This window comes from Chrysemys picta, chromosome 2 (assembly GCF_011386835.1).
Source record: "Chrysemys picta bellii isolate R12L10 chromosome 2, ASM1138683v2, whole genome shotgun sequence".
Lineage (NCBI taxonomy): Eukaryota > Metazoa > Chordata > Testudines > Emydidae > Chrysemys > Chrysemys picta.
In genome coordinates this window covers 184,221,686-184,239,960 of record NC_088792.1, presented here as the reverse complement: position 1 = coordinate 184,239,960, position 18,275 = coordinate 184,221,686, and the positions used below count along the sequence as shown (strand labels likewise).

The following is an 18,275-nucleotide window of genomic DNA, read 5'->3' as shown; positions in this document are numbered from 1 at the left end:
TCAGCCCCACCCCAGAGACCTCACCCCCTCCCACACCTGAACCTCTCTTTTCTGCGCCAGGGGAACGAGCCTCTGCGCCTCTTCTCCGCCCTCACCCAGGGTGCTGCATGTGGCCCACGACTGATTTTTTTCTGAGAGTCAATGACCCTTTATAGAAAAAAGGTTCCCCGCCCTTGCACTAGCAGAACTACACCCAGTAGACAGAGGTAGATGAGATGAATATGGAGGGGCTGCCATCCCCTACATCCAGCAGCTGAGAGGAGAGAGTGAGCTCTGCTATTGTAACTCCCTCCTCCAAACCTCTTCTATTGGTGACCTCTTCCCCCATGAATAACTCCACTTTCTGCCTCTGCTCCTCAGACCTTCCCTAGGCAGCAAGAGCATTGTCAAGTTGATGTGCTTCGCGATGGTTTAACCTCCTACCCAGGGCTACAAATAGTGGAAGTGAAACTGGCCACAGATCTTATTAATTTCTGCCTGCTTCTGCTTTGTTAAAGTAGAAGCAGCCAATAGCACAGGCACCAGAGGTATATGCCAACTCAGGAAGACAACACTTTTACACTGACTTATAGGTCCAAAGTCAACTTGCAAATTTATATTTCTATCTGAATACAGCTTACCTTCCATAGTTAATAAGTAACATCTAAAATAATTATAACTGAAAGAAGTTAGTTAAAAAATATTTGCCTAGATTTCCACTTTGTTTTCTTTTTGCATTTGACAGCATTGTGTAAAGTAAGTTTCAAGCTTTCCCCTGTTTCTCCCTTATGGAAAAGATCCTTTTAAACTACAGGGGACCAGAAAACTCTTACAATATTCCTTTACATTATTTATAAAATATTCAGGACATATCACGGTGACTGTCTCAAATCGGATTTGTTTTTTTAAGTTAGAAGATTAAAAAAAAATTGACAGGGTCCCTTTATTTTGCAACCAGAAAGACTAGAACCTCTATTTAAAAAAATTGGAAGCTTAAGTTCTGTACAAACTAACAGTTTAATATCTCTACATTCAGTGGGGGCAAGTGGATTTTTCAACCCCCAACAAAGAACACAAACAGAATAATGCCAGCCAATAAACAAGCAGCAGCATTTCAAAAGTCAAATCAGTGTGGCAAGCAACTATAATATGCAAGCTTTTGTCCCTAAAGTCTGACCAATGAAGTTCAAGGTCCAAAATTCCTAATAAAATCAACAGCCAAGTGATCTGTCTTCCATTAAACTGCAAGCCAAAGAAGATCACTTCTCTACACACCCATGTATTTTACCAATCAACAGCAAATCAGTTTTGGCTGGATTATGTCAAAGCCTATTTATAGTCATCCAAGACGAAGTTGCTGTTTAGTTTCCTTCTCTAAGCAGATTTCAATGCCAGAGCTTTGACATACAAAACAAATGTTAGCGTCTTCCACTTAAAGTGGAAGCCTCCACTTCAGCTGTAACATTTAATAATGGCTCCAAATGGTAGCATATAAATACTAAAAAGATTCACAGATGTGCATTTTCCACAGAAGCATACCACTAGAGGTAAGCCTCCAAACAAGCATGGACTGTATTTGATAAGACAACTGTAGTCCTCAATCACCATTTGACAAGTTGTTCAGTCTTTCACTAACCACAATATTTATGCTACTTGCCACCAGTATCTGAAATGAGCACTGGATCTGGGGTACTAGGAGGGAGATGGATGAAGCATCTTGAACATTCCAGCTATGTAAGTTACAATGGGTAAAACAGACAGACAGACAGCTTTGGTGTTTAAAAACAAAAACAAAAAAAAAACACCACACCTCACTGAAATGAACAAATACATTTCACATCTCTTTGGAGCAAATGCTGTTCCTATCTCTGCAGCAGGAGAAGGCTATCATAGCAGAACAAGTGGGCTTCTATTTCTATTGTGCAGAGGGGCACTATCTATAAGCTTTCAAAATGGGCTCTTGAGCATTGATTTCTAGCAGGGAGTTATGGAAGGACTGCAAATCCACTGGTCATTCCATCACATGTGGGGGCGGATACAAGTAGCACAGGAGTTTATTCCATCTATGGCTGGAATAGCTGACTCAGAATGGCTCAGCTGTCACTTGAGTTCCTTCCCCTCCAGCTCCCGAGTGGCTTAGTGCTCCAAGGTTGCACTAGGGCCTTGGACAGTATGCACCTCTCTGCTCTTTCAAACAGTCTTCTACAAATACAAAAATACAACATTGTATCAGTTCCTGTTCTCTTTACATTTGCAAGATTCTGTGCAACTACCGTAACTCCTCACTTAACGTTGTAGTTATGTTCCTGAAAAATGAGACTTTAAGCAAAACGAAGTTAAGCGAATCCAATTTCCCCATAAGAATTAATGTAAATGGGGGGAGGGGGTAGGTTCCAGGGAAATAATTTTCACCAGACAAAAAACTATATATTAAATAGATATACACACAGTATACGTTTTAAACAAACAATTTAATACTGTTCACAGCTATGGTGATTGTGAAGCTTGGTTGAGGTCTCGGTGAAGTTAGAGGGTGGAAGAGGGTGGGATATTTCCCAGGGAATGCCTTGCTGCTAAATGATTAACTAGCACTCGGCTGAGCCCTCAAGGGTTAACACATTGTTGTTAATGTAGCCTCTCATCAAGGCAGCATGAACATGAGGCAGGGGAGACAGCATAGCAGACACAGACAGACACATACTTTGTGTGTGGGAGAGAGAGAGAAATGCACACTGCCCCTTTAAGTAAGCTGACCCACTCTTAAGTGTATTGTCTTTTTAAGTGGATCAGGAAGTTGAGATAGCAGTTGCTGCCCCAAGCTCTCTCTCTGTCTCTCTCCCGCCGTGTCCTCTCCCTCCTCTAAATGGAGAAGGGGTAAGCGGGGTGCAGAAGGAGGGGTGAGGGGGACACCCTGACATTAGCTCCCCCACCCCCCTTCTGCATAGCAAGCAGGAGGCCAAGGCAGAGGGCAGGAGCAATACATGGCAGTGGGGGGAGGGACAGCTGCAACTGGTAGCCTGCTGGGCAGTTACAGCACAGGGAACTTAGGGGAACGGAGAGCTGATGGGGGGGCTGCCGGTCCACCCTGGTTCCAAGTCCCCACCAACTACCTGCAACAGGCTGCTCTTCCTGCAAGTAGTGGACAAAGCAGGCAGCTGCTAAACTACATTAGAAGGGAGCATTGCCCAACTTTAAACGAGCATATTCCCTAATTGATCAGCAACGTAACAACGAAACAACATTAACCGAGGAGTTACTGTATATAGATTTTTTATTTAAAGGAAAACTACCTGCTGAAAGGCAAGATAAGCCCAACAGCCCCAGAGAAAGTGGATTTGTCCAAGACCTAACTTCAGTATTCATTCGTCACAAGCTAATCAGCATCAGAACTTGTCAGTTCTTGGATGGGGTCCCTCCAAGGAAAACCCAAAAAGATGAGGGAAATGGTGCTGGTAATTCAGTAGGTGGCGGCATTCTTGTTGAATCAGTACTAAACCAAAGCTCCAATATGGGTTTATGGCAGTTCTCAAACTGTGGGTTACAACTTGCTGGGGCCCAGTGCCGAAGCTGAAAGCTGAAGCCCCAGGGGCTTTGGTCCTGGGCAGTGAGGCTCAGGCTTTAGCTTCAGCCCTGGGCAGTGGGGCTCAGGCTACAGGCCCTGTGCCAGGAGCTGAAGCCCTTGGGGTTCCCCCCACCCCCGCCACCCGGGATGGTGGGGCTTGGGCAGGCTCAGGTCCCACCTGCTGGGGTTGCGTAGTAATTTTTGTTGTCAGAAGGGGGTTGCAGTGCAATGAAGTTTGAGAACCCCTGGTGTATGGAATTTACTGGGGTGAATCATAAAACCATGATCCTGACCATCAACTCAAGAACCTATGGTACTTTCTGCAATAAAAATAACCTACCCAAAATACTGAGACAGTTATTTCCTTTATCTAAACACCACTTCCCTTTGCAATATTAAGATATGGGTTCTTTCACCTCATGTCCTAAGCAACTGTGTACTGCCAAACAGCTGTTAATTTCCACCACACCAGGTAGCTGCATTTCAGCAATTTCTACAATTTTAAATATTTTACGACTATAGACACTATTAAAATGGTTAAAACACTTTACACACATCTATTTAAGAGCTTTTTAAAAACTTCAAATCCTTTCATAATTAAAAAGACCTGCAGGGTTAGTTATAAAAGAAATATGTCCACAGTCCTGCAGGAATATTTCAAACCAAACATTAACATATTTTCCCCCTAAATCAGTAAAAATCAAGTGGGGAGGGGTTTCTAAATGGAGGAACTAAGTTTGTTACTGTCAATTTAAATTAAGCCCAAATTAATTTTGTGCAAATAAGTTTAATTTGATCATCCAGAAACTCAAATACAAAAAATTTAGATTGTTACTATTCTGATAACAAGCATTAAAATTTTTATTCAAAATTTTCAACTAATCCAAATTTCAAGTGATTAAAACCTGACCCTACTAAATTGTGCAGCCAAGCTGATCAAGTCATACACAGCTGATACATACATACATACACACACACACACACACACACACACACACAAAGTATTGTAGAGTATTCGTTATCCAATACTGCCACCTGTTGGCTGCCAGAGATACAGTACATATCCCTATAATAATTAGAGTTCAAAACCAGAAGGGACCTCCAGATCTAGTCTAGTCTGACCTCCTCTATATCACAGGCCACCAACGCCATCCAGAATCCGCACACTACACCCAACCAATTGCAATGTGCTTAAAAACTTTACTTTGTAAAATAAGATTTCAATTTTATAAATACTAATTGCCAGCACTTAAACTAGGGTTGCATGAAATATCAATTTTGAAAAGTATATTTTTAAATATTACCATATTTACAAATATGGACACTACTGTACAAACACAAAGACATGTGGCTAGTGAGGAATCAAGGCATGAGTTCCACAAGCATGGGCTAGTCAGAAATGAAGGAATTAGGCAAGAACCAGGATGACAATAGAGGCCAATCTTCAAGAAAAAGTCTCTCACTCTTGAGACAGCAGACACACACGGTTTAGGAAGAGTCGATCTTCAGAAACTGGGGAACCTTTACCCAAGATGTGTGGCTTTTTATTGTTTTGTGTACTGATTGGTTTGGTTTTGCAGGGGCTGACAGAACACATTTCCAGATTTGTATGAATACTCACTGATGCATAGTAGTCATGGAGAATTATCGTGGAGACACACACACCATTAAATTAAGGAGTTGTTGGGTGGGAAGATAATGCCACTTGTACCTGCTCCTAAAAAAATCATAGCATCACACGACTTTGCCAGGTCAACTTTTCTAAATATTTGGGAACTAGACACAATTATCGACTAAGGTTTGCTTCATGGGCTTAATAATGCGAGCACAGAACAGGTGCGTGGGTTGAATCTATAGATTCAGTACAGCTCAAAGAGGCCAACTGTTTAAAACTCTCAATCATCTCCTGCACCTGTTACCTTGATCACAAGCCCCTAAAACAATCATTGTATTACCATACACAAAAGTACCTATTCCTTCCCAACACCCACCTGGTACACACAAAAGTACCTATTCCTTCCCAACACCCACCTGGTACACAACTGACCATGAATTATCCAGGTTAGCCAGTTTCCAGAGTAAAGTGTAACCATCTCTTTCTTCACAGTAGAGCTCTCCTCCCCTCCTGTCACTGCAATTTCAGGGCCAGTTCCCCAAAGAGTTAATAAAAAGAGTCCTTCCTGATTCAAAAGTTCTATAGCTACTGCTGCTCACCACAGGTCTCAAGAACTCCATTCCATTAATCTGTAACTGCATATTAAACATCGAGTGGCACCTTGTGAACTTCATCTTTAAATAGCAAATGGAACTGTTATAAAGTTATAGCACAAATTCCAGTAATGCTCCTCTATTTCTCTTGGATCACTTAAAACATTTGCTGATTGAGTTTCAGGCTCTCCAAGTGAAAACAGTCCGAGAAAATCCAGGCCTTCATTTTGAGGATATGCCTGAGCAATGGCCTGGGAGTTATGGGAACTGACTTGTTTTCCCACAGGCTTTTCAAAAATCACTCCTAAACCACTGCTTAAGGGTGCCACACTGGGAACTGTGAGACAGGCCCAACTGCGACGTTTGATTAACATGCTCTGCATGGATAAGAGCAGAACACCACCCAGACACACATTTCACCTTGGCAGATTATACTGGTGCAGTCCCATAGGTTCAATTACAAATGGCCTAACCCTCTGCACGCACAACTTTCAGATGAGGAAGAAAGGTGCTTAGAATATGGATTGACCTGTGAACAATGTGTCACTTAAAAGCCATTATACTGTAATCTGAGAATGCCAGCACTGCCAGAATGTAGTGTGATGCACAAGCATTGTATGGAACAGACTGACGAGTTCTTCTACTAAAAAAGAATTAACCCCAAACAGGTGTGCATACCTGGATTTACAAGCATTACCCAACTGTCAGTGAGAATAATATGCTTGTGAGATTTTTCAGCCCCGCAGGCCTGCTTCCAAAGTCTCAGAAACTTCAACTATGAAGTAATATAGAACAGAGAAAGATATAGGTCCAGTTAAGATAGGCTTCAAAAAGGCAATTGTTAAGCACCAGGCAGACTCACCCATGTCCAGAGTCACTTACAGCAAGGGAATACATTCCCCTGATTTACAAAAGCAACTATTTTTTTGTCATATAACAAAAAACTGGGGATAGGAGTATGGAGAGTAGCTATGATAAAAATCCAAAGCTTGTCTAGTTCCCATTGTAAATAAGAATATGTCCCAGCTTGAGAACTGAGCAAATGATGAATTCTGCCCTGAAGGTAAGAAGCAGGATTGCCTGTAGCTAAAAGCTCACTTTGCCTGCTAGGATCAAAAACTTGGTGGTGAGGCGGCTGGAGCAGAACAAATTGTCTGAGACAGCTGTTGCCTCCTACATTACTGCAAACAAAAGGGTGGAGGGCCATCAAATATATGCATCTGTCATTCTTATGAGGCTTTTCTCTCTTCCTCTTTGTAAAAATTTTTCCTCGTGATTCTTTGGAGATGAGGGATGGCAGAAATTAAGATTACCTGCTTCTGTCATGTAAAAGCAAAAACTGAGGGTGGAGTGAAGGAACTCAGATTTCACTTCCTGGAAGGCACTTTTATTCCATCACCTCTGCAATTCCACTAAGTGGAATCATTAACACAAAGTTGTCTAGAACTTTCCTCCAGGATGGCAGAGAATGTCTCTAACAGTAGGGCCGAAGCGTGGTATATACTATAAATTGGACAGTTGTGGAAAACTGAGTCTGTTCCCCAAATTTGCTGGCATTCAGTTATACACAAAGTTAATGCAAATTCTATCAATCACTGTAGAAAAAGGCACAGAACCAATCCGTTTGCAAATTCAACTTGAAAACTAGCTCTACAAATAATTACATAAAAGGTCTATGCACTAGTTCTCAGGGACGTATTAAATGTTAGAGAAGTTTTAGACAATGCCTTTAAGCCCTGACTTCCCAAAGTAGTCCCGCAAAGTTACATCTTCATGGCTTTATGACAAATGCGCTTGGCATTTCAAACTTCTTAACAAAATTCACTTCTGGCCTGAAACATTTCAGGCAAAAAGGAATTTCTCCCACTTCTTCATTTTTAAAATGTTTACCACTCAGTCTACCAATATCCCAAGCATAAACAACCAGGATTTACTCTTTCCATTAAAAAGTGCAAATACAGTTATTCCCCAATGGCATCAGAAAGCGGAGGCTTGATAACGAATGAGATGAGGGCACAAAATCTTGTTCCTTTGAAATCTCCATCTGACTATTTCAAAGGAAACTGAGCAGAGGAGCGACCCATAATATTTAAGTTCCATTTGTCCTGTACTGGAAAGCAATCCCATGGCATGCTCCCTATGAGCAAAGGCATCAAATGCATTGTAGTGGTTTTCCCCACTGCAGGTTCACATACCTTCACTTTCCCTTGAAGTCGGGTTGCTAGGGATGACCACAAAAGAATAAAATCTTTTACAATTAAAGCCATCTGGAGCAGCTATCTTTCAAATATGTATTGGCAACCTTGACTCAATTTCATGCCCCTCACATAACCAGAGCCTGCATGTCTAATAAATGAACTGTATTGTAACCAGAGGAATTTTTGAGCCACTCAGTCCTGGGGCCCACTAAGATCCCAATGCAAATACTTAGGACTTCCCCACAAAGCTTTTTTTTTTTTTTTTTTTTTTTTTTTTTAAATATACCCTGAATCAAGGATGTATGTAAAAGCCAAATGTTCTCTTGCAAAGTCTGTCAATTTTATTAGCACACTGTGTGCCAAAAATAACTCCTTACCTCCAGATAGCTAAACATTTTCCATGATGAAACTACTGTGGTATTCCAATATGTCACTCTTAATGGGTCTTGCAATTTAAAAGATCATTACAATGAATTCTATGGCAATTTTTGATTTTGCTGATTTCATGATTTCACATATAATCCAAGAATCAACTGAGAGTTTTAAAGTCAGAGTTAAATTTCAGAAACTTTTGTTTGTAGACTTTTTAATATTTGACAACATTTTTAAACAAAAACAATACGATCAATTAGCAAATAACAGAGTGCACTCAATTACTGCATGCAGGGTAGCAGAATTGCCATTTGCCCTAATTTTAGAATGACAGGACTGGTTAGGTGGTTACAACAGGCAGGGCTGGCTCCAGCTTTTTTGCCGTCCTAGGAGGCGAAGTGAGGGGGGGGGGAGGAGAAAGCCGATGGGCGGCACTTCTGCAGCAGCTCAATCGCACCGCTTCATTCTTCTGTGGCAATTCAGCGGCGGGTCCTTCACTCCCAGGGACTGAGGGGCCCACCGCCGAATTCCCGGACATGCCGCCCCTTTCCATTGGCCGCCCCAAGCACCTGCTTCCTTCACTGGTGCCTGGAGCCGGCCCTGACAACAGGATAGGTGATATAGTCCACGATTCAATACAGCATATTATTGCATCTTGAGAATACAGGCTGTCTTACCCACATTAAAGCTCAAGGAAATTGGAAGCAAGGTATTTATTGTAGCAGGTCCTCTATTCAGGAATTTACTTACTGGAAATACATTTGAGCCCTCGAGCAGGCAAGAGAACAATTCCATTTTGCGACAACTTTTGAGGTTTTGACATTTGTTTTTAACCACACACACACACACCCCTTTCAAACATTTCCATGAAATGAAGTTGTCTCGAAATGACTGTTTTCACATCTCTCGCTCTTTCGCTTGTCAGAAATGACCAGAGTCTGCCCTGGACCCCAGAAACCTTCCCAGCTTTCACAAAACAGCATATTTTGATAAAAATACATTTTGTCAAAAATGTTTTAAACGTGGCCACTTTTAGAGCACATTTAAAAACATTTTTGTCCAGATCTGCTTCTAACAGTAGGCCCTGGAATCAGCTGGCACCAATCTCCAATGGCTAGTTAGAGCTTGGTGCTACATGAAGCATATATTGTTTGTGAGATATGTTCTTTAATCCAATCCATACAACGTACACTAGAAAATATAATGATGGACACCTCTTACTGCCCAATATCTCTCTCCAACACTCCAAAACTGCACACACTTTCCTTGGAGCGCAGATTCATGACAACAAATGAACAACCCAAGCTCTGTCTGAGCTAAATCACATTTTTGAACAATTGGATCCACTTCACATTGGCTAGATGGGAAACACTGTACAGCCTATGTAAACAAGATTTAACTCAGTTTTGAAAAAAAAAGTCTCAATCTACAAAAGGTAGGGAAAACATTAGTATCTTCCTAACTAGAACTATGTTTGAATAGTCTTCGCTAAGTCACTAACAGTTTCAGAGCCTACAGCAGAGTGGGGAAAGTTCACACATCATTTAACATCCCTTAAGACATGCTCCTACTCTATTCTATATAGGTTTTTATATCACACATTACTGTAGTATCTGAGCACCTAACCTTAGGCATAAATGCTTTAAAGTATCCAGATATATGCTGAAGCAATCACCTGGGGAACTGTGTTTATGAAAATTTAACTCATTGGCTATTATTTTGCATTATGTCCTTCATTCTGAACTTTGACTAGTTAAGAGCTCTAGTTTTAATTTCAATATGTTACAGATATTTTCAGTTTTCTTAAGTGATCTTTTCAGCACTGCATTAGGCATGTTGTACTGCTTGTTTGTGGCAAAGGAGAGGAGGGCAAACAGATGAGAACTTTAAAAACAGTCCTGTTCAGAGGGGAAGCAAGAGTAGGTAGGGTCTTATATCCCTTGGAATCCAGAGGATCCTGCCCCAACCCCTCCATATCACAATCGTTACCCCTCCAGAAATAAAGAGCTTGACATGGTGCCCATCAAAGACGGTCAACTCTGCTCCAAAGTCTGACAGACAAGTCGTTATGTGACAAAAGACATTCCCTCCAGGTCACTCCTCACCCATGTGTTCCAATGACAGTACATTTCCTTATGTTTAGACCAATGGTTAGGTTCTGCTTAACAAAGATAATAAAAACAAAAAAAACAAAAAACAAAAAAACAACCTTACTCTACCAGAAGCCACTGGAAGTAAATCAAACCCACACGATTATCGTAGAATTTGATGTTATCTGTTAGATGTTACCCTATAAGCCAATCATAATTGTTCTGAAGCCATTCACTTTCAGAACTACCATTTCATTTGGTCAGAGGAAAAGTCTCTCTCTCTCTTTTCTTCCCATCAGTGATCACCATTTTTTTCCAGGGGAGGGTAATGAACAGGACTCTCCTTTCAGGAGGGATCACTATTTTATAACACATGGTGTTCTTGCCCTGAAGGACAAGTGTGCTGCTTCTGTACCATGACCAGAATCTGCCAGTCCATAAAGAAAAAAAGACAGGCTTCAAATTAGTGTCCCCAGTTGCTGCTGAGCACACCAAATCTTTGTTTGGCCAATTAGATGTCAGTTGCATTAAAAATAACATGCAGTCTGCAGGTCTCCTAAAACTCAACAGGCAGTTCAGATTTTTTTGTGTTTCTACTGTAAAGTCCATCCTCAAAAAGCAGGTTTAAAAGTTCAGGTTAAAATCTGTCATATAAAATCTCAATTATTTTTTTTTTAATATATCTGAAGACAACAGAAAATGAATTTGCTTGTAGTTATATAAGAAAAACACAGAATTTTACTGACATAAGATTTGGTTCCAGTTTTAACTAAAGTAGAGATTTAAAAATCCCCAAGACACTGAGATTTAAAAATTAACTACTGGATCTGCACCAAAATCTATTTTAACTTCAATTCAGTAACTTTTAGCAGGACTCATCACATACAAACAGCAATCTGACATAATAGATCAGAACTGCCTCAAAAGATGCAGGGGACTGGACTAGATGACCTCTTCCAGTCCCTTGCTGTCCTACAATTCTATGAGGCCCACAAATATGGCTCACATCACTGAATGGACTTCCAAATACAGTTTACTAATGCCAAACAAGCCTGCTAACATGCAGAGATTAAAGGGGGTGTAGTAAAATCTAATTTAAAAAGACTAGACTGATTCAATCTAAATATTTAAACAAATCAGCAAAAAACCTGAAAGTAGCTTGACGGAGATCATTACCTGTAATTTTGTACCCATAAGAAGCCAACTGTCCAGCCATATATTCTCCATCTGAATTATTATGAGAACATCCCCATGTGCGTATCCAGATTTTTTGTGCACCGGGAATAATGCTGTTGAATGAACAGAATCAGGAAAGCAAGTTAAAGATAAAAACAAAATAAAACATGAAGTCATTTCAGGCACTCAGGAACAAAAGGTTTTGGTCCCTATACATTGGAATGTTAAATGACTCCACCCAGCCTCAATGAGGTGGAGAAGGAAGAAAAGATTCAGTATTTTAATGGGGGGTGGGGGGAACAGGGAAGGTAAGAAAGAAATGATATCTTCAAAATAGAGAGGATATATGGAAAGAGAAGACTATACTCTGTAGCTATATGGAATCAAAAACCTTAAAAAAAAAAAAAATTTTTAAGATAGAGATTTCAATGTTCATACACAGTACCAGATTGACAGGACTAAAAATAAGTCATCTATCCATGAAATAGGTACAGGCAGTGATGAGCTTTTTGAAAAGAACCACCATAACGTTTTGTTCAGAGTTATGAACATTTCAGTTACAAACAACCTCCATTCCCAAGGTGTTCGTAACTCCGAGGCAATACTATACATCATTCAGGAAGGTGGGCTTCTCCACCTCTTGGGGAGATGGAGTACCTACACTAATGGGAGAAGCTCTCCCATAGGTAGTGTCTTCACTAAGCGCTGCAGCTGCACCACTACAGCACTGTTAGCGTAGACAAGTCCTAAGAGACACTGAGTAGTCAAAAATGACCAATGGATAAGAATTTCTGCCTGTTTGCAGAAAATTTGTAGGGCCTTGTCTATACTACAAAGTTTTGTCAGCAAAAGTTATGGCGCTTTAATTAAAACCGCTGTTGCATGTCCACACTATGCTCCTTGTGTCGGCAGAGTGCATCCATACTAGCAGCTCTTGCAACAATACAGAGAGCAGCGCACTGTGATAGCTTTCTTAGGGTACGTCTTCACTACCCGCCGGATCGGCGGATAGTAATCGATCTATCGGGGATTGATTTATCGTGTCTCGTCTAGACGCGATAAATCGATCCCCAAACGCGCTCCCCGTCGACTTCGGAACTCCACCAGAGGGAGAGGCGGAAGCAGAGTCGAGGGGGAGCCATGGCCGTCGATCCCGCGCCGTGAGGACCCGTGGCAAATCGATCTAAGATACGTCAACTTCAGCTACGCTATTCTCGTAGCTGAAGTTGCGCATCTTAGATCGATTCCCCCCCTCCTAGTGTAGACCAGCCCCTACTGTGCAACTAGCTGCAGGATGCTTTGGAAAGGGTTTGCAATGCCTCATGGGGCAGTTGCAGCATCACATGATGCAGGTTTCTCAATCCCATCATTCCATGGGCTTGTCAGCTGCTTTTCAACTGAAGTGGGGGGGAGGGAGAGGGAGACAACAGGTTGACCAACCTATCCTGAGGCAGGAGGAAGGGGACACCTCCCACACACATCAGCCCCCAGATCTGCTCGGCACAGCAGTCTCTCCCTACCCTCCTGGCAGAAGCAGCCCACTCTGCCTGCCTGCCTATGGTTCCTGATTCCCTCTGAGTTCTCCCACAGTGCTCCATGCTGAGGAATGTCAAAGTAGCACAGCAATCTGCCCCCCCCCCCCCCATTCCCCACAGCAAAAGTCTGCCTACCACTGTGTTCCTAGTGCAGGGGAGAACAGGAGCATTCCACAGTTAATGATTTGCTCTTTGTTCCCAGAACAGAGCAGCATGCTCAGCTGTCAGATACTTCCAGGACCTTTGAAAGGGGAGGGGCACATCCCTGCAGGGCAGCAGAGATCAAAACACTGAGCAGAACAGTCAGGGCAGGCATTGTGGGACACTGGTGGAAGTCAGTTATGTCACCCAAACAAACAGTAGTGTCTCTACACTGACACCTTGTAGCTTTAACTTTGCTGCAAAAAGCTTTATGCCTATCATCGAGGTGGTTTTATTTTTTTGGCAAAACAGCAGAGTTTTGCAGCCAAAAGTAACTTTGTAGAGTGTATACTTCCACTGTTTTTAGGCAAAAGGCAGCTTTTCCTGACAAAACTTTGTAGTGTACACAAGGCCTAGGATTAAAGCAAACACACACGTGTAGTCCTTAAACATCCCTGGCTACATCCCAGACATAAAGCTCCAAAAAGGTCATCCTTTGTAGGGACATAAATTACCAGAGTAAAAACCACTGAAAACCACACAGTAATGATAAGTGGCCAACAGAGAGAGAACTACTAAATAGGGATAGCTGAAGATCCTTGATACAGCAACAAATATACTGATTCCATCATATCAAGAACATATTTATCTATCTTTGAAAGGGGCTAACTCTACAGACTTCATGATTAAAAAAAATGCTATTATGCTTATGAAATTCAGATCTTTAGTAGACTGTAAAGCATAAAGCCAAAATGGTGTTTCCTGAGAATTCCAGGATTAAATAATTAAAGACTGGAAATGGATTGCTTTCTTGTTTACTTAGTGGATTTGATAGCACTTTGCATATGTTCAGTTTCTATCATTTGCGTGGGCTTCACAAGGTAGTAACAGGGAAAAGAAACAGGGAAAAACAACAAAGTAAGAAATCTATGTATAACCACAAAAATTGGCAGTGTGACTAGGGGGCAGATCTAATATCTTGAAGTCTTTTTAGCGCATTCTAAAAACGTACATTCAAGTTCAAATTTACTTTGAAGGGATGCTTTAATGCAAAGATCCACTTCTACTCTCTCTTTTTATTCTTGGAAGAGGACGCATAGATGCATCAGCTTTCCAACATTTTTTCTACAGAATCTCAGTTTTATGTTATCTAATGCTGATACTCTTCCATGCCATTTAACAGTCAGTTATTTCCATTACTGAATAGGTAATCTGAAAGACTCAACAGTAAACTGTCACCACTTCTAACATTTTAAATTCTACTTCCCCACCCCTAAACCCCACAAAGACACTAGAATCCAAGAGCTAGATTTTCAAGAGCTCAGCTCCCATTTAGGCATCCTAAATGAAAAGTCCAAATTGTCAAAACTCCTCAGTATCCAGTAACTGTCTCTGAAAATAATACAAGGTGCTGGGCAATTTTGTAAATCTGGTCACTTCTTTCAGGCATTTCAGTGGGAGCTGCTGAGCTTTTTAGCAATTAGGCCACAATAAGGAGTACTGAGTATTTTTGAAACTCGGGCCCCAAATTGTCCGTGTGCTTAACAAAAGCAGCAAAGTTTTTATTACAACCAAATCTGACGACAACTTAAAAGCTATGGGGCAATGCCACATTCCATTTTATTTTAAAAAACTGTTAGTGTGTACATACTAGGGTTTTTTTGAAAGAAGAACTTACCTATCACTTGGTGGATCATCATCCGCCTGAACATTTTTTTGTGAACTGCGTTTTCGCACTTTAGGAACAACATTCTTTCGTGCAAACTGTCGGTCATGTGGTTTCACATCTTGTGCTGACACAATATCCTCAATATCTTCAAGCAGTGAATCACAAGCAGCAGGCATCTTCAAGAACAGAAATATTTAAATACAAAATCAGATTCTATTGTCAGATATTAGTGTTGATCATGTGAACTCTATGAAGAAAAGTCTGCTAACGTTTCTAGATAAACATGCAATAGTTAAAGATATATATGAACTCACTGTGCACCTCAAAATCCACTATTGTGTAAGACCATATAGAAGCTAATGACCTGATCCTGCAAACTCTTGCTTAGTGAAATAATTCCAATTACATCAAAGGAACTATTCTCAGGTAAGACAGAGTTTGAAGAATGGGACTAAGTTAACACAATAAGATGCACTAGGCATCTGAAAGGAGAATCAGGAAAATACAAGGAAAAATAACCTACTATTGTAGTACTAGGGAAATAACCTATTATAAACAAAATGAAACTTAGTTATTTCGGACAGCAGAAAGAGTAGATGATGACTTTTACATTTTTGTTCCTCCACATATATCTAAGTTTGAAATGCCAAACTGAGGAGTTTATCATGCATATCAAAACAAACAATTTCCCAAAATTAACTCAAATAGATTTACTACATGAATTTAATTGAGTTTATAACTGTAAAGATACATATGTAAAGAAAACAAAATTATCTTGTTTAAAGTACCTACCATGAATAATAAACAATCTATCAGTACCATAACATCTCTTATGAGCACCAGTCTCAAGAAAGTGAAAACTCAGCCTTGAGTTCTGCAAATACTTGATAAATACACAGTTCCACTGGCTTCATTGGATAATTCATATATGTAAATTTAGCACGCAAGAGCTTTTTCAGGGTCAAGGCCTCAGTCATGATCTAGTTATACAAGGCCTCAACCTGAAGTAAGTTTGGCTTGAACTGTTTCAAACATACATTCCAATATTCAGCTATCTTTTAAAAAAAAAAAAGGAGTAATCTAGTAATGTAATCGCTTAATGTCATTTAATCTACTGCATTAACATAAACAGTAAGCAAACTCTATATAGTTCCTTGGAAAAATAAGTCTCATTTAATGGAAAAAAACAAACAATCCTGAACTGGCATTTATGAACCTTTATAGATAAATATGTTTTATCATCTACTAGGATAAAATTTTAAGTTTTTTTTTTTAAATGTAAGAGTCCAAAAGAAAAATACTAAGTACTACTGTATGTTTAAACATAAGGTATCAGTCCAGATCAAACTTCCAGAGAAACCCAGAGAAAAAGATGGAGTGGCATTCTTAACCCATGTTTATGATAGCACAGGAGGAGAAAGAAAACACGACCCTGCTCACAACCAACACCAGCCTCAACTTGAATATCTTGGAATTTTTGTATTTAAACATTTAACTGTTACACAAATGGACGCCATTCTATGAAACAGTTTTACACCAGCACTGAATTTGGCTTAGAATCTTTAACTTTGAAGCTTCAGAACAATTTTCATTCTCCCTTTCTGTGCCCACCCACCCCATACACATTGAGGATTATTCTTGACAAGTAAAATGTGGAAGCAGTCTTCCAGCATGGTCATTACAGTCCCTTTCTGAATGAAACCAGTTCCATAGTGGCATTCTCCAGTAACGTCCAAAATTATGCTAGTCGGAAAATCCAGATTTAGCAGGAAAGTACTCCACATCAATCGCAGCAGTCCCGTGGTGCTCTCCCATCCTGACAAGCCAGGGAGCAAAAGAACAAGAGGAAAAGACAAACTCTTACTTCTCAAATTGCAGCGGACTGTTGAGGGACACCAATAGATTATGGGTAGGGCCCTACCAAATTCATGGTCCACTGTGGTTGTGATAAATAAAGTGGGGGGATAGCTCCCTTTGATGAACAACCAGCCAGACAACTTGCTGTAAAACTTGGTAGCTGTTCTCTGCTTGCTTTACCTGTAAAGGGTTAACAAGCCCACAGGTAAAAGAAAAGGAGTAGGCACCTGACCAAAAGAGCCAATGGGAAGGCTAGAACTTTTAAAAATGGGAAAGAAACTTTCCCTTTGTCAGTGTTCTTCTCTGGGCTGCAGGGACACGGAGCAGTAATGCTATAAGCAGAAATGCTACGTAAGGTTTGAACCAGGTATGAAAAAGTATTTTCCATACCTGGAAGAAATAATTTGGATAGGGAATGTTTAGTGAGATGCTATCAGGTTTATTTCTTATTTTGGCTTGTGGATCTCTTCTGTGCTAACCCCAGATGCTTTTGTTTGCTTGTAACCTTTAAGCTGAACCCCCACAAAAACTATTTTGGGTGCTTAATTTTTGTAATTGTTTCTTTTAAGATCTAGCAAAAAGCCTAGGTTCCAGGTGTATTTTTTTCCTTTTTGTTTTTAAGGAAAATTTACCTTTAAGAACAGGATTGGATTTTTGGTGTCCTAAGAGGTTTGTGCATGTTGTTTGATTAGCTGGTAGCCACAGCTAATTTCCTTTGTTTTCTTTCTCAGCTCTTTCCCAGGGGCGGGGGTGTGTGAAAGGGCTTGAGGGTACCCCACAGGGAGGAATTCCCAAGTGTTCCTTCCTGGGTTCAAAGGGGGAGGTTTGCATTTGGGTGGTGGCAGCATTTACCAAGCCAAGGTCAGAGAAAAGCTGTAACTGTGGGAGTGTAATACAAGCCTGGAGTGGCAAGTATTAATTTTTAAAATCCTTGCGGGCCCGCACTTTCTGCACTCATAGTGACAGATTGGGGATTCAGCCCTGACAGTGGTCAATTTCACAGTCATGTCCTTTTTTAAAAAAATCCTATTTCATGATTTCAGGTATTTAAATCTAAAATTTCACAGTGTTGTAATTATAGGGGTCCTGACCCAAAAATGAGTTGGGGGGTGGGAGAAGGTTTGCAGTACTGCTACCCTTGCTCTTTCAGAGCTGGTCAGCTGGAGAGTGGCAGCTGCTGATCGGGAGCCCAGCTCTGAACGCAGAGCTGCTGCCAGCACCAGTGCAGAAGTAAGGATAGCATGGTATGGTATTCCCAACCTTACTTCTGCGCTGTTGCTGGCAGGGCACTGAAGAGCTGCCATTCTCCAGCCACCCAGCTCTGAAGGCAGCGCAGAAGTAAGAGTGGCAATACCCTGGCTCCCCTAAAATAACCTTGCGACCCACCCACCCCCGCAACTCCCTTTTGGGTCAGGACCCCCAATTTGAGAAATGCTGGTCTTCCCCATGAAATCTGTATGGTTTAGGGTAAAAAGCACACAAAAGACC

At 40.9% G+C, this 18,275-nt stretch overlaps 1 protein-coding gene across 13 annotated transcripts in view; it reads right to left on the bottom strand.

Annotated features, from left to right (window-relative positions):
• The window catches only part of CDKAL1 (CDK5 regulatory subunit associated protein 1 like 1), a 790,609-nt gene that overhangs the window by 758,772 nt on the left and 13,562 nt on the right, over positions 1-18,275 (bottom strand). For all 13 annotated transcript variants that reach the window (XR_010597970.1, XR_010597971.1, XR_010597972.1 and 10 more), the window contains 2 exons: positions 14,940-15,106; positions 11,586-11,698 (listed from right to left, as the gene is read on the bottom strand). Coding sequence is in view for 10 of the 13 variants with exons in the window: in XM_005281387.4 (XP_005281444.1) it covers positions 11,586-11,698; positions 14,940-15,106 (280 nt within the window). In the remaining 3 variants the exon portion in view is untranslated. The remainder of the gene's footprint in view (positions 1-11,585; positions 11,699-14,939; positions 15,107-18,275) is intronic.